General features: G+C 44.8%; 1 protein-coding gene across 1 annotated transcript in view; it reads left to right on the forward strand.

The window, feature by feature from the left end:
- CFAP46 (cilia and flagella associated protein 46) overlaps positions 1 to 15,234 on the forward strand; it is a 1,487,057-nt gene that overhangs the window by 794,714 nt on the left and 677,109 nt on the right. The window contains exon 39 of the mRNA XM_078643461.1: positions 8,550 to 8,656. Coding sequence (XP_078499587.1) covers positions 8,550 to 8,656 — 107 coding nt within the window. The remainder of the gene's footprint in view (positions 1 to 8,549; positions 8,657 to 15,234) is intronic.

The following is a 15,234-nucleotide window of genomic DNA, read 5'->3' on the forward strand; positions in this document are numbered from 1 at the left end:
TATATGCAGGGAAGTAACGCGGTACAAAAGGACGTTCCTCTTCAGGAACTAAACGAGCAAAGGGATACATACTAACTAAAAGTCCAAAAATAAACTTAGGCGATGCAGTCCAACCTGCCAGAGGGTTCTTCTTTCCTGTGTCCGTTTAGAGCCTCACAGGCAGGCTCCTATCGTTCATCTCAAATAATATCAAAGCAAGCTTCTCACGTTGGAGTTATGTTCTCACACAACCCTTGAAGATAACACAACCTGGGCCTCTTTAAACAAGAAATGTAGTCTTTCTTTCTGAACAGAGCAAGCAAATGTTCAAGGCTCTCAGTGTGTACAGTCCAGTGTCTCACTCAGTACCCAGAAGCGCATCTAACAGACATTCGTGGAGCAGGTCTGTACCCTATCACTCAAGTCTCTCCCTACCTCCTACCATATTCACCTGGGTAACCGCATGTTTTTCTGGGCCGCAGGTTGTATCGAGCATGGCCAGGCACTTCTTCTTGATCAGAGAACAAGACAGAGGATGATGAATCCGGTGAAACAGGGGTTCTGCAAGCCTCTTGTTTGACTGTAGGGGCCACAGAATCTGGGGCAGTCATTTGTGCTGATGACATAGCCCCTTCCGAGCCTCGAACACCTTCTCCTTGCCCTTCTCCAATTACCTTTGCATCAGAAAAAGGGACAAAACGAGGAACTCACTCACTTTCTTGGGTCAGAACCCCTTTCTGGATTCGCTGATCATATGGAAGCGGGAGGGGTAGTTCTTTCAGATGTGACACATGGATCCAGTGTCGCTTGCCGTTCACCTTTACCGTCTTCCGCGTGGCCAACAAGACTTGAAACGGTTCAGACCAATGGGGATCCAAGCTGGATTTTCGCTGATAATTACGGACCAGAACCCACTGTCCTGCCTCCAAGCGATGTCCGGGACCCTCCGGCAGAGGCTGCAAGACTGCTGAGACCTGCTGATGAATGGAACGGAGATCTTTAGTCAAAGCATACAGATAGTCTGTCAACATAGGATACTCTATATCACAAAATGTTCTGGGTCTCAGGACGCCCCAAACATTAGAAGGGCACCCTAAAATGACCTCATACGGAGACAAGCCAGAACGAGAATGTGGGGTAACCCGTATTGACATTAATGCAAGCAGTAGAGCATCTGGCCACTCCAATCCGGTACTTTCTTGAATTTTTGCTAATTTGAGCTTCAGTATCCCAATATACTTCTCAACCAACCCAGCGGACTGGGGGTGTTGAGCCGCATGGAATTTCTGTTTAATCTGTAGTCCATTGCAAATGTGACTGATGAGTTCTGTATTAAAATGTCCCCCGTTATCAGTCTAGATCACCCGAGGCAATCCATATCGTGGGAAGTACTCCATTACCAACACCGTTGCCAAAGCAGTATTTTCTTTGGTCAGGTAGGCTTCGACCCATTTGAAAGCACACACCACGACCAGGACATACTTTAAATTATTCACGTGCTCCAGCTGGATATAATCCATTTGGAGCACCCCAAAAGGCAAAGATGGTGGTGCAAAGTTTCCACTCAGGACAGGCTCCCTGCCCCCAGGATTATGTCGTAAGCAAACCATGCAATATTACACCACATGAGCAGCGGTCCTTGGAATGTTGGGATTGTACCATACAGGATCTAATAATGCACAAATACCCTTTGCTTCAATATGAGCTGAACCATATGCCATTGTCAGCACCACATTTACTAATGCATTAGGCAGCAACCACCGCTGTTTTTCTGTCAAATCAATCCAACAATCGTCTGCTGCTAATTTCCCCATTTTCTCTTTACCCTGAGCCAGCTCAATATGGGTAGCTTCTTTCTGTATTTCTCGGACACTCTCCATGGTGTTATTAAACATCTCTGATTCAGCCACCCACCTAGCAGAGCTAGTCACAAACATTGAGGTCAATTTGGATTTTGCAGTTTCCTTAGCTACTTGATCAGCAAAGGCATTACCTTCACCCACTGCATCAACCACTGCCTTGTGTGCACTTAATTTAACTACAGCCACCATCTCTGGTAACGTCAATGCTGTCAGCAATCGCAAAATCAAGGGGCCATGCTGTATTCGCTGACCATGGGAAGTGATAAAACCTCTTTCGGACCAAAGTCGGCCAAAACTATGAGCCACGCCGAAGGCGTATTGGCTGTCGGTGTAAATATTTACTCTCAATCCTTCACTTAACTCACAGGCCCGAAACAATGGCACTAACTCAGCCGCCTGTGCTGATTGATAGGGTACTCGAGAAGCTTCAACTACAGTGTGAAGAGTAGTTATCGCATATGCAGCAGTTGTCGTGCCATCTGGTAATTTGAAACAAGAGCCATCGACATACAACTCCCCTTGAGGGTCATATAGAGGATTGTCTGTCAGTTCTACCCGTCCCTTCGTCTCTTCCTCTGTCCGAAATATACAATCATGAACATCATTGTTCTTTTCGTTCGAAGGGAGGGGTAGTAACGTAGCAGGGTTCAGAGTGGCACATCGTTTAATCGTAATGTGGGGAGCAAACAAAGTCAATTCGTACCCTGTAAGACGCACACTCATAAGGTGCTGGGTCTTTGTTTTGTTCAATAATGTATCCACAGCGTGCGTTAAAATCACTGTGAGATCAGTGCTCAGAGCAAACCCTTCCAACTGTCGAATAGCCACTGCGACTGCAGCAGTAGCCCTTAAACAGCTAGGAAGTACCCTGGCGACGTTATCCAACACCGCCGAGAAATAGGCACAAGGTCTTTGCTTACCACCAAATCCTTGTGTTAAGACGGAAAGCGAGCAACCGTCCACCTCGTGTACATAAATCACAAAATGTTTTTGGTAGTCAGGGGTACCAAGAAAGGGTGCAGAGCAAAGCGCAGATTTCAAAGAGTCAAAAGCATTTTGGCAAGCATCAGTCAAGGGTAAAGGTTCATGAACATCTTTAGTGATTAAATACAGGAGAGGTTTAGTGAGAAGAGAAAAATTAGGGATCCATTGACGACAGTAAGAAGTTATGCCGAGAAATGCATGAAGATCACGCTGAGTGCGAGGTACAGACATATTAAAAATGGTAGTCACACACTCAGGGGTTAGTCTCCTCCCCTCTTTCGACAGTAGATGACCCAGGTAGGTCACCTACTGTCGACAATATTGGAATTTAGAAAGAGATACTTTATTGCCATTAGCTGCCAAATGAGACAATAATTGTACAGTGGCTACCTTACAACCCTCCTCAGTTTCGGAGGCCACTAACAGATCATCAACATATTGCAAAAGCACATTACCAGGGGCAGAATCAAATCATCCAACAATATCTTCAAAGCTTGACTATAAATACTAGGACTCTCCATGTTCCCCTGAGGAGCGCTACAAAACCGGAAGCTGCAACCAGATAATGAAAAGCCGAAAATATGGCGGCTATCAGGATGTATCGGAATGCTAAAGAAAGCATTCTTTAAATCGAACACAGAGAAATATTTAGCAATGGGAGGAATCATAGTGAGAATAGTAGTGATGTCAGAAACCACAGGGTTTTGGGGCACCACTATTTTATTAATTTCACGCAAATCAATCACAAAACAATAAGTATCAACATAGTCAGGATCACTTCCAACAGGGGCCTTTTTTAAGATTGGTGAAATGGGGCTGTTGCATACATTAGAAGCTGTCTCCTCCACCACACCCTTTTTGATCAAATCTTGTATGATGGAGAGAAAAGCTTTCTCACCTGCCGGAGAAATTTTGTACTGAGGTATACGTGGAAGCCGAGCATTTTGCTTCAAAGTAAAAGAAACGGGTGGAATTCTTAATAAACCTACATCTGTGTCTCCAATGGCCCACAGGTTTGCTGGGATAGCAGCAAACTCGGGACGGAGGGGTTCATTTTTGGTGAAACACTGCAAAGTATGCTTGCCAAGGGGATCAATAGTCAAATAAACACCATCAGGTAAACAATACATTTTTGCATGTAATTTCTTCAACAAATCCAAGCCCAATAAATTTTCACCACAATGGGAAGTCAAAAGAAACTGGCAGTCTACCGTAACTGGACCAATTGTAAACGGAATAGGTTTGGAAATGGGGCTCACCACCGGAATGTCCGAGAATCCCACCAAAACATTATTTTGCCCGGACAGAGCAGCCCCTGGGACCAGAGAACGAGAAATAGAGCTATTCATCGCACATGTATCAACTAAAAACTTTTCAGATGTCCCCATCAAATGCACCTTTACATAAAAACCTTGCTGATCAACGGGTACTGACACCTGGCCCCCACTCTGTCCTTGGCTGTCCTATGTATAGGCATACCCTTCGGTTGCATCCATCGCACAGTCCTCATTATAATACTGCCTACCTCTCGGATTATCGAAATATTTCTTTTCTGATCCGACGTGCGTCGCCTCTTCTCGTCGCATATCACTGCGATCCACACCACCTCGACCTCTTCCTCCTCCTCTCATAGCCCCATTCTGAGCCAGCAACAATGGACACTGAAATCACCAATGCCCTTCCTCATTACAGTAAGCACACTGGTTTATTCTCAAAACAACAGCAGGCCTTCCGCCTCGTCTGGTTCCAGCCTCCCTCGGGACAAACCCTCTTCCACCTCTCTCTCTGCCTCGTTCTCAAACAACGTGTTGTAACAACACCCGTGTCTTAAGATCTTTCGTTTTCTTTTCCATTTTATCCTTACTCTCATTTTCTCTATGTTCGTAATATTGGGCCATACTCAATATTACCGAGGGCGTAGATGTGGTCCAGGTACTTTCAGCGGCTTGTAGCTGCGCAGAAACTTCCGGTAACAAATTGGTCACAAAACGATTAACAAATAATCATATACCGCCTTCCAATGATAAATCCTGTCCACTAAAATCAATGAATACGCCTTCCAATCTAGTGAAGAAATCAGAAACACTTTAGTCTTTCTTCTGCGTACATGCTGTCAATTTATCCCAATCTACCTTACAAGGCGGAATTAAGGAATGCATGTAAGTAATGATGCGACCAGGTATCGCCAATAGTTCGGGTTTTGGTTTATCACCAGGCTTACTTTCCTTATCCCAATCTTTTATATGTTCCCATGTTCCGCCTAACTCCGGAACATGGTCCTGATCATGCACCTGATGCCATACATCAACAGGGACTAACAACCCAAAAATTGCTCTATGTCAGCCAGGGTCATAACGGCTGAGGAAGCTGCTTCTGTGAGTTCTTTATAATAAGCCGTGGGACTCTTATGGGGGTCAGGTAATTGTGATTTTAACAAGAGGACTTAACTCCTCTTCCAGGGGGTGTAAACCCATTGTTCCTGCACTCGTGCCTCTACACGAGGTCTAGTCACCTCATCCTGGTAATTCTTTAATTCCGGTATTTCAGGATGAAAGATAGGATGGACCTCTCGCATAGGGTGCTGAGAGTCCCATAAGGAACATTTTTGGTGCATTCGCCATCGATAACTTAATAAAACCTTAACATTTTTGTACACTTCCTCCGGTCTAAACTCAGACTTATGAGCCCTGTCCCGAATATCATACATCACTTGGGGGCCCATCCCTCCTGCAAAACACTGTTCCCATAAAGTAAGAAGACATGTGGCCATGTGCTTCAGGGCATGTTGTTGCATAACAGGCTCAAAGTCTCGAAGCGTGCTCCATATATCAGTTATAGTATAAATAGGCTGTCGCATCCACTGGGATGACTGATTATCAGTCATCTGTTTCTCATTTAATCCTACAGTCGAACGAGTAAACAACTTTCATGTGTCGAAATCCCCCGGAATGCGAGACGGAGTTGAAACAGCTAAGGATGTGGTCGTGCTCGCGGAATGGGAAGCCAAGGCAAGGGTAGGGGGAGACAAAACAGCTGTGGACATAACAGAAGACGGCAATGTAACAGACCATAAAGTAGCCGTCTCAGACACAGAGGGAGCTAAAACAGAGGACGGTCCGGAGAGACAGGGGAAGAGGAAACAACAGGGGCAGGGGCTGAAGGGACCTGTACTGGAGTTGGGGAAACAACAGGATATATACGTTGTGGGGCATAAGGTGGAGGTGGACGAGTATCCAATATATCCTCCATTTCATCCTCCACTTCAGTCCTAGCCCCATAGGTCTTATCCACTTGCAATCTAAATTGCCTATACGCACAATCAATTCCCTGTTCGGTTTGAGCTTTATTATAAGTAATGGCTTTCTGCGTAATCGTCGGACCTCCCTTCATTCTGCATACTTTCTCCTCCCGTATACGTCTACGCTTTGCTTCCTTCTGCCATAGGTTTAGGAATCAAACATTGACTGTCGACTATGTTTAGAAAACAATCAATCCTGCAGAGAATTTATCTTTTTGTTCATCAAAAGACCCGGTTAAGGGCCATTGCAACTCTATATTATCCTTAGTATATTTATGCCATAGTATATTAAACAAGAGAGGTGTAATACCATGCTTTACATACATATTATAACTCGGGCTGCCCTCAGGCGGGGCAGGTTGACTTTCAGCCAAGCGCGTATCATTAGGGCGGCAACAACATCCAAAACAACTCAATTTGCTAACACACGGCATAGTGATTGTTATCACGTATTTCTCATTCAATCATAAAAACATACGTCCAAACATGGCCATATTCAAACATTCACAACATATTCAACCACAAATCTTATTCAAACATACACCTGAACAATAATTCATGTACTTTTCCATGCACACCATCAGACATACGTCATACACATTTGGCCAATCACTATTTCCTACATCTATAGACTAAATTCATACGTAAAAAAGACAATTGTGTTGCATGATTTGTTTGACACAGAACATCCAAGGTGGCAAACAAATCATGGAACACAATTGTCTTTTTTATGTATGAATTCAGTCTATAGATGTACGAAATAGTGATTACTTTTTGAATCATCTCTACATCGTTTTCTAGATATATTCAATCCATTGTATTGTTTGATGTTGGAACCCAGAATATTGACCACCAGCTTATGGGCCATACAAAAGTTTTTTTGACCCATTCTGGTGTGTTGTTTGGATGGTGGGATTGTGCGGTACTAGTGTTTGGCCAAATGTGTATGGCATATGTCTGATGGTGTGCATTGAGTGGATGTTGGTGTCTTGTATGATGCAGTTTTGTGTAAATAGGTTGTCCCTTTGTATTATATTCATTATTGATACACATGTATATAAAGCATTACTGATAAAGTGCACCCCAGTGAGTTGTAAAATAAACTAATTAATGTTGTAGCAAAACGTGGACCCATATGTTTCATTCATAGGGTCTAGGTATCAAATAGACATTTGAGTATAGATCAGTATTGGCAATTGTTACGTTTTATATTTATATGGACTCAGCCTTACTGAGTCGAGGATTGGCCCTTTGGTGTTTTTTGGTTATTAACATCTGTCAGGCTCCGAAGGGAGAGAAAAAAAGAAGGAACTCCATTTTAGGACGTGTGCTTACTGGCGATGATCTCAACAGTCATTGTTTTAACCCCTTGGCTGCGGGGTACATTCCCCTGCTCTGCTGGGGGGCGGGAGGGCGCGTAAAGCGCCCCGGTGTTCATGACGAGGTCAGCTCGTCATGAGCTACGGCGCTCCGGTGCTCATGACAAGCTGAGCTCGTCATGGTCACACCCGCTCCCATGGAACGTTCAGCACAGCAGGGGAATTAGCCCAGCGTGCGAGCGTTCCACGGAACGGGCGAGCTCATGACGAGCTGAGCTCGTCATGAGCACCCAAGGGGTTTTAATTAAGGTACATGTTTTAAATCAGTATGGAAGTATCCCGGTGTTAGTGCCTCTGTGTAGTTATATATTTTTTATTTTAACTTTAAAGTCTTGCTTATATGTTATTTTGGGGTTTTCTTTGTTTCATCTGGGTTCTCTTCGATGTAACACTTTGGTCTATCAGAGTTTTTACGGCCAGTAACTGCTTACTTCGTAGTTTCAACACTGCTGAGCCTCATTCTCTGCTTGGACGCTGTGACTTTGATTTAGGGAGAAGGTCGTCGCATAAACACTGTGGTAACAAACATGCATTGGTGTACTTTCATGGTACTGGAAATGGTACTGGGTAATTCCCAGGATGCAAATCAAGTTTTCTCAGCTGTTCTGCCTGCCTGCGGTAAAGCTGTCCGGAGTTGGTTTGTCCCTCACATTGATGTAGATGTTGTTTCTCTCTGGTAAGTATCCCTCACAACTCCATCATGGTGGTTCTGACATCTATGATAAAGCCTAGTCAGCACTTAGACAATATTTACTGTTTTCTGTGTGGGTCCATGTCTAAAAATGGTGTATCAGAGTTTTATGGGGTAGGCAAACAACTGCAAGTGTGCAGTGGAAACGAATATACATACAGCGTCTAAGGCATTTGCATTGTTAGTGTGTAGGACACCTAGGAGCCCAGTTTGAAGTGTCGGGTTGTGGCATATTGCCATACTTATAGAACTGGTTTGATGCAGACTTGTGGTTGGTTGTGTATAGTGATCTTTGTTGGTACATCTGTCATGTTAATCATGTTTGCATATTTATTTTCACGATCTTATTTTTTCAGGCTACAGCAATCTTGCAGACTACAATAGATGCGTTAAAAAAAATTCTCCCTAAAAGAATTAATAGAAGATCGAAACTGGGGTTTTTCATATCGTCTCTGGAAGAAAGGTAGCGTTTTCTCTTCATTGTATCTTAAATAACTACGTACGATGTCTCTAAGGGCCCTCGCCACAGTCTTTTGTGTTTATGTTCGATATGTCTTAAGGCGGAAACTTCAGGCCCCGATTCAGCGCATCAGAAACAGTGGCTGCAGACGGAAACCCTGCTGATTTTGGCAGTACTAACGTCAGCAATGTATGTAATATACAATATAAATAATATCGTTAGTAGATGCCTGCAGTCCAAGCTAGAACGTTGATGCGGACAGTTTTGGTTAAGGATGTGCACAGTTGTGATGTTTTCTTTCCATAAACATCATGACATTTTCCTTTTTGCAGTTTTAGTGACATTCACAAAGTTGGCAAAGTGTATTTTCAAGGAGTGAAAGAAAACAATTCCTAAAAACAGGTTTGTGCTGAAACAATGCAAATACACTTTTATCACAAATTGTTTGAAAGACAATTTTTCACGGCAAAACGTTTATATGGGAACCTTTTTTCGTCTAACAGGGTTAGTAACCTTAGCTGACTTTACAAACTGAAAGTGTGAAGTTCACTTATACCTGCCAACTTTGAGAGTGAAGTTTAACGTTTCACGTGGCTTTAATTCTGTCTCATTCCCACAACGTGATTTTGAGGCTGTTTTTAACATATCTCCATTGCAGATTCGTGTAGGTGGTGATGTTGTAATTGAGATACGTAAAAGGTTATAGGAGAAATGATTGTAATTTGTCTAACAACTGGCAATCGCTCGGGGTAGCATCGCAACCCATCCTTCTCTTGCTCACCATACCACCTCAGTTTGGATCCAGCCATTTGCAAATCAGTCTTGACCGTGCTCCTAATGGGAAGAGGCCAGCCATAACTGCCAGGTCAGGTCCTCCCTGAACCAGAAATCAAACACACAGAGAGTGTTTCATGTCCCACCCAAAGTGGCATGGGTGTGCCCGGACGTGGGTCTCATGCTCCCTGTGTCACTGAAACCAAACTGTACCCAGCTGATAAACTCATACTAAGCGTGAAATTAGTCCTGGGTTGCTTGTGTTCTGGTTCAGGGAGGACCTGACTTGGCAGTTGAGGCTGGACCGCTGCCATGAGAAGCAGAGTGAAGACTGATTTGCATATGACTGGGTCCAAACTGAGGTGGCATGGAGAGCAAAAGAGCGATGGGTTGGAGTGCTACCATCAGCTAGTGCCAGCGGTTAGACCTATTGCAAGCAGCCTCCCACCACCTTATGCCTGTTTCTTATTTCGCCCTAAGTGGCATGGGTGTTCCCAAATGTGGGTCCCATGCTCACTGTGTCAATGGAACCAAGCTGTACCGAGCCGATGAGCCTATAACTAGGGCACAACCGGTCCATAGTTGCCTGTGTTCCAGTTCAGATAGGCCCTAATATGGCATTTCAGGCTGTACTGTTCCCATGTGGAGCAGGGTCACGACTAATTTACATATGGCTGGGTCCAAACTAAGGTGGCTTGGTGAGCAAAAGAACGATAGGTTGGAGTTTTACCCCGAGCCATTGGAATAGTTAGACTTATTTCAAGCTGCCTCCCATCAGCTTTTGTACGTTTGAAGTTTTATTTGCCATCGGAAATGGAAGAGTCCAAAGTACTCTGATCACGGTGACACTTGCATCAACTTCTCAAAGCTACTTAGGTTTGACCGCTTTTTCATTTTCTTCAATTAGCAGTTTGTTTGGCAATCATCGCCTGGAGTCGAGCAAGAACCTAGGAGCTAAATAGGCTTTGCTTCATAAGCTGAATGTTAAAGAAAATCATGTGAAAAAATTATTCAGACTTTTTTTTTGTGTACTTGTTTTGTAACTTAGCAGGAGAAACATCTACATTTGCTGTTTGCCAAGTCTGTTTTTGTGCTGATTCCAGTAGTTCGCCAACAAGCATTAGTTTTTGCAATAACTCTTTTTACATTATAGCATAGTGGTGGCCTAGATAAAACACGTTGCATTTTATGTTTTTTTAAAGTTGACACCCCCGGCAGTAAGTAGATCTATCATACATCCTTACATTGGCAAACGAGTACCTCATTGCATTGGATTGCAAAGATGGTGTATTGTCTATACATTGCAGTCAAGGGTTTTTTGATACCAGTCATGTAATTGCCTTCATCTTGAGCGCAGGCATGTCTAGCGTAGAAGGCCTTCAAAGGCCAAGGGCAACATGCAAGGGGCTGTAAGGGACAAAAGAGCAGGGTTAGCAGACAGAGGACAAGCAAAGGCTTCAAGATGGCAAACCTCTCCCCCCACCTCCCAATCACAGCAAACGAGACACAGGGGGAAAGGGAAGCCAAGGAACAAATTGTAAGGAGGACACCAGGAAGCCAACCACCTCTGGTCCTGCTTCCGGCAAAGTGCATGAAATACTGGCAGCTTGATTGGATTGCGCATTTCAAAGAGGCCAGTGTGAGGGGGTGGCCCAAGTAAAAAAGGCTAAAAGGACAGGAGGAACTCAAAGGTATCAAGTGTGTCCGGAAGTTGTCCCACCCAGCCACACCTGAGGAATAAGGTTTGTGGACGACAAAGTCACGTACTCTCTCAGTTTAATGGGGAGGAGGCAGCAGCATTAATCGGTATCAAGAACATCCACACGTGATCAGTAGGCCTAAGAAAGAATAAGGTTTCCATACTGGTGGCCCTTGGGATGCCTAAAGGCAGGGGCACTCCGAAAGAGCATAGAGAGTAGTCCCAAAGCATACACAGCACTTGCAGCCCTGACACAGCATGAACAGCAAGGGAGGTTGGTAGACCTGCCATCCTTGGCTTGTTTTTCCCCTGTCTTCTTGCCTCTGCCTCCTATATTTTAGCTGTGTGCTGGATATCTTTTTTGCTGGTTTAGATGCGTTGGGCACTTTGCCACTGCAAATCAGTGACAACGTGCAAGTGCTCCCTATGTTAATTTGCTCAAACGCTCCGTCCATCATCCCCTTTGGTATCGCTTTGTTCGCCCTAAGTTGGCAGGGAATGCCCAGTAGTGGGTCTCTTGCTCACTCTACCACTGGATTCAAGATAGCCTGGCTGATGAGGATTATGAATCCGAAACTGGTCCCAGGATGCTTGATTTCGGTCCAGGGAAGACATGGCTTGGCAGTTCAGGCTGGACTGTTCCCATGAGGCACAGGGTCAGACTGATTTGCATATGGCCATGGCTGAACTGGGGTCGTGGAGTGAGCTAAAGAATGGTGATGATTTAAACCCATATCAGTTGACTGGGGTGAGTGTTTGATTTGCTCCAACGCTCCGTATATCATCCCCTTTGGTATCCCTATGTAAATTATGCATATGGATTGGTGTTTCCGTGATTGGCTTTTTTGACTTACTACTAAGTCCCTAGTACCGAGATACTGTGTGTGCCCAGGTCCTGTAAGACAAAATGCTGCTAGTGGGCCCGCAGCACTGAATGTGCCACCAACACAAGCAGCCTTTCAAATGGTTATCAGACCTGCCACCGCAGTGTCTGCATACAGGTTTTACTGCCATGTTGACCTTGCAAGTGCACCCACTTGCCAGTACCTAAGCTTCCATTTTATTATGTATAAGACACCCCTCTGGTAGGCCCAAGGTACTCCTATGGGCAGGGTGCAGTGTATGTGAAAGATAGGACATGTACTGGTGTGTGTGACATGTTGTGATAGTGAAATACAGTGCATTTCGTTTTTCACCATGGAAAGTTTATCTGTCCCATAGTATAGAATGGGTGTTTATTTATAAAATCTTATGAGTATAACTTCACATTGGGACAAGGTAGGAAGATGGAGTTTAGTATGTCTGAACTCAGAATATAAAAATGCATCTTTTAGTGAATATGATTTTTATGTTGTGTGCTTGAAAATACCACTTTTAGAAAGTGGGTATTTTCTTGCTCAGCCATCCTGTGTGCCTCTGCTGCTATGTGGGTTCAGTCTCTGGCTTTGGTGAGACACGGAGTGGGAATGTGCATTCTCTTCAGACAACCACTGGGGAGGTTGAGGTGTGTCCTGCCTTTCCTGGATGAGTGCGGGCTGGGATGAATAGACCTGGGCTGCATTTAGAGTAGGGCCGAGGAGATTTCCTTGCACCTGAATAGGCCTGGTCTGTCTTACACAATGCTTTCTCCGCCTTCTGCCAGGAAGCTGAACTGGAGAGGACAGAACTTGTTTGGACTGAGCACAGAGCCTGTCTGCCACAAGAGAACAAAGAGAAATGCAGTATAAATATTGGTACCCAGACCCCAGAGCTTTAGAATACTTCTGGAGTCAAGAGACACCTTTGCCAAGGAGAAGTGATTGGAAAGGTGTAGGAGAAGTACTGCTCCTTTGCTGTGTGCTGTCTGGGGTGGGCCTGCAGTGGCTGTTTCTGCTAGGGAGAGCACAAAGACTTTGCTGTGTACTTTGTATCCTGCTTTATAAAGATCTCCAAGGGTTTGAAGTAGAGCTTGCCTCCTGTCCCGAAGTCTCAGGGACCCAAAGACTTCATCACCAGCTCCACTGAACTTCATTGTTCGGAGTGCTGACCTGCCAAGAGGTGCCTGTTTATGTATTGGGCCACTGGAGGTTGTTCCTGCTTCTGAGAGCTGAGAAACCTTGAAGCAACTAGAGAAGTGTGACGCATCCGCACCTGTTTCCGACACAAAACTGCCGTGCTGGAAGAATTTCCATGCATCGCTGCCGTGCTGCTGAAGAAACTGAACCAGCGCCTGCCTACCACTGGAGAAACGGCTGCATGACGAGTCTCATGCGCCGCTCTCTGAAGTCCGAGGTCACTGCACCGATGCAGGCCCTGCTGTGCTGCTGCAAGATCCGCCGCATTGTGGGACTGCAGCTGGTGGAATTGATGCAGCGTCTGGCCGCATCAAGAGCTGACGCCTCCCTGAATCTCCACATATCACACCAGGGTGCCAAATCTACAGCAATGCCGGAGTCGCAGTAAGAAACTGACGCATTACCTCCTTGCACAGTAGGAAACTGATGCATCACCTCCTTTTCAGTAAGGAACTGAAGCATCACCTCCGCTGCGTGGCAGTAAGGAACCAACGCTTCACCTCCCCTGGATCAAGGAACCAACGCATCACCTTCCCTGTGCTTAAGGAACCTATGCAACACTTTCCCTGTGGCTGTTTTTGCCTAGGATTTTGATGCATCCAAGATACTTTGTGTTGAAAGGATCTCATTTATAGTTTGCTATGGACAGAACTGTTTTTACCTTTTAAAATTCATACCTTGAAAACTGTATGTTGGATTTTTGTCGTTTTGTCTTGTTTGGCTTATATAAAGATTACTTATTTTTCTAAACTGGGGTGGTGTCCATTTGTAGTGTATTCACTGTATTACTGTATGTGTCCCTAAATGCTTTACACACTGCCTATGAGATAAGCCTGTCTGCTCGTGCCAAGCTACCAAGGGGGTTAGCAGGGGTTGTCCAAGGGTGGTACTCCCAAACCCTGACTAGAAGCAAGGGTCCCTACTTGGACAAAGGTGCAAACCAATGCTTACTAGAGACCCCCATTTCTAACTGAAGTGAACATCGGTGCCAAGGGAAGGCTAGAATCTAAAGGGCTCCGGCCAAAGGAGCTTCAAATTAAGAGTACAGTCAATTGTTGAGTGGCAATCGAAGTCCCGCCTCTGAGTAGTGACAGTAATATATGGCTACATGCTCATGATTTCGGGTACTTATCAGTAATTTTTGGTTGTAAGCACATGATTTATGGTTCTTGTCAGTGATTTATGGCTATAATTGGAATTAATACACTGTGACCTGTTATCTCCAACCAAAGTGTCCGAGTATTAATGAGTTGAGGTCATGGTTGGGCGGGAGGGAGGAACGTTGTACCAGATAGCCCGATTGGACAAGTTTACATTGGGAGCTATACTGGGAAAAGCTTGATGCTCCTCCATTGCTGCGCCTGCTCAACCTCAAACCCTGACCAAATCCCTGTCTCTCCTACTACACATCTGTCTGAGCCTGTGTCCTGTTAAATACTCCTGTCTTCATTGTCACATTCCAGGAGATAAAGAGTGGACTCCTGTTGTCAACACTGCTGCTTCTTTCCATCTCGCTCTCTAGACCTAGGCAATTCTCTTGCTGAGTGTTTGTTTAGTATGTGATTTATTTGCAGAAAATGTTTGGAGCCGGTCTCTAGCCAGTGTGTATATGAGATTGTTTTTCCCCCGCATTAGCATTTCTACTCTTTTGGTTCTTAACCTCACACTTCTCCTCCCCTTACAGCATACCTGCTAAATGGCTGTAGCAGTACTGGTTGTTGTCTGCATCGTGAGGAATGGACGGGAGAATCGGGGAAATTTGCTTTTGATCAGGTTCCCCGGTATGCAGTGCGGGGGATAGAGTTCATGGCCATTGTTTGCATATCATTGTAGCCCACTGAGGATATGAGACCACTGCTTTGTAGTCTTGTGAGATTTCGGCAGGCCACTGTGTTTTTCAGTTATGAAAATGAGAAGACGTGGGAAGTACTCTCCAGTTATTGTCTCGAATGGTGAAACAATAGAGCAAAGAAAGTGCTCTGCTAAAAGGATTTGTAAATATGCTGCTGGAGATGCTAAATAAAGCAGTGGGTGTAGCTCTAAAGGGTCTTTCT

Source organism: Lissotriton helveticus, chromosome 5_1, assembly GCF_964261635.1.
Source record: "Lissotriton helveticus chromosome 5_1, aLisHel1.1, whole genome shotgun sequence".
In the NCBI taxonomy this organism is placed as follows: Eukaryota; Metazoa; Chordata; class Amphibia; order Caudata; family Salamandridae; genus Lissotriton; species Lissotriton helveticus.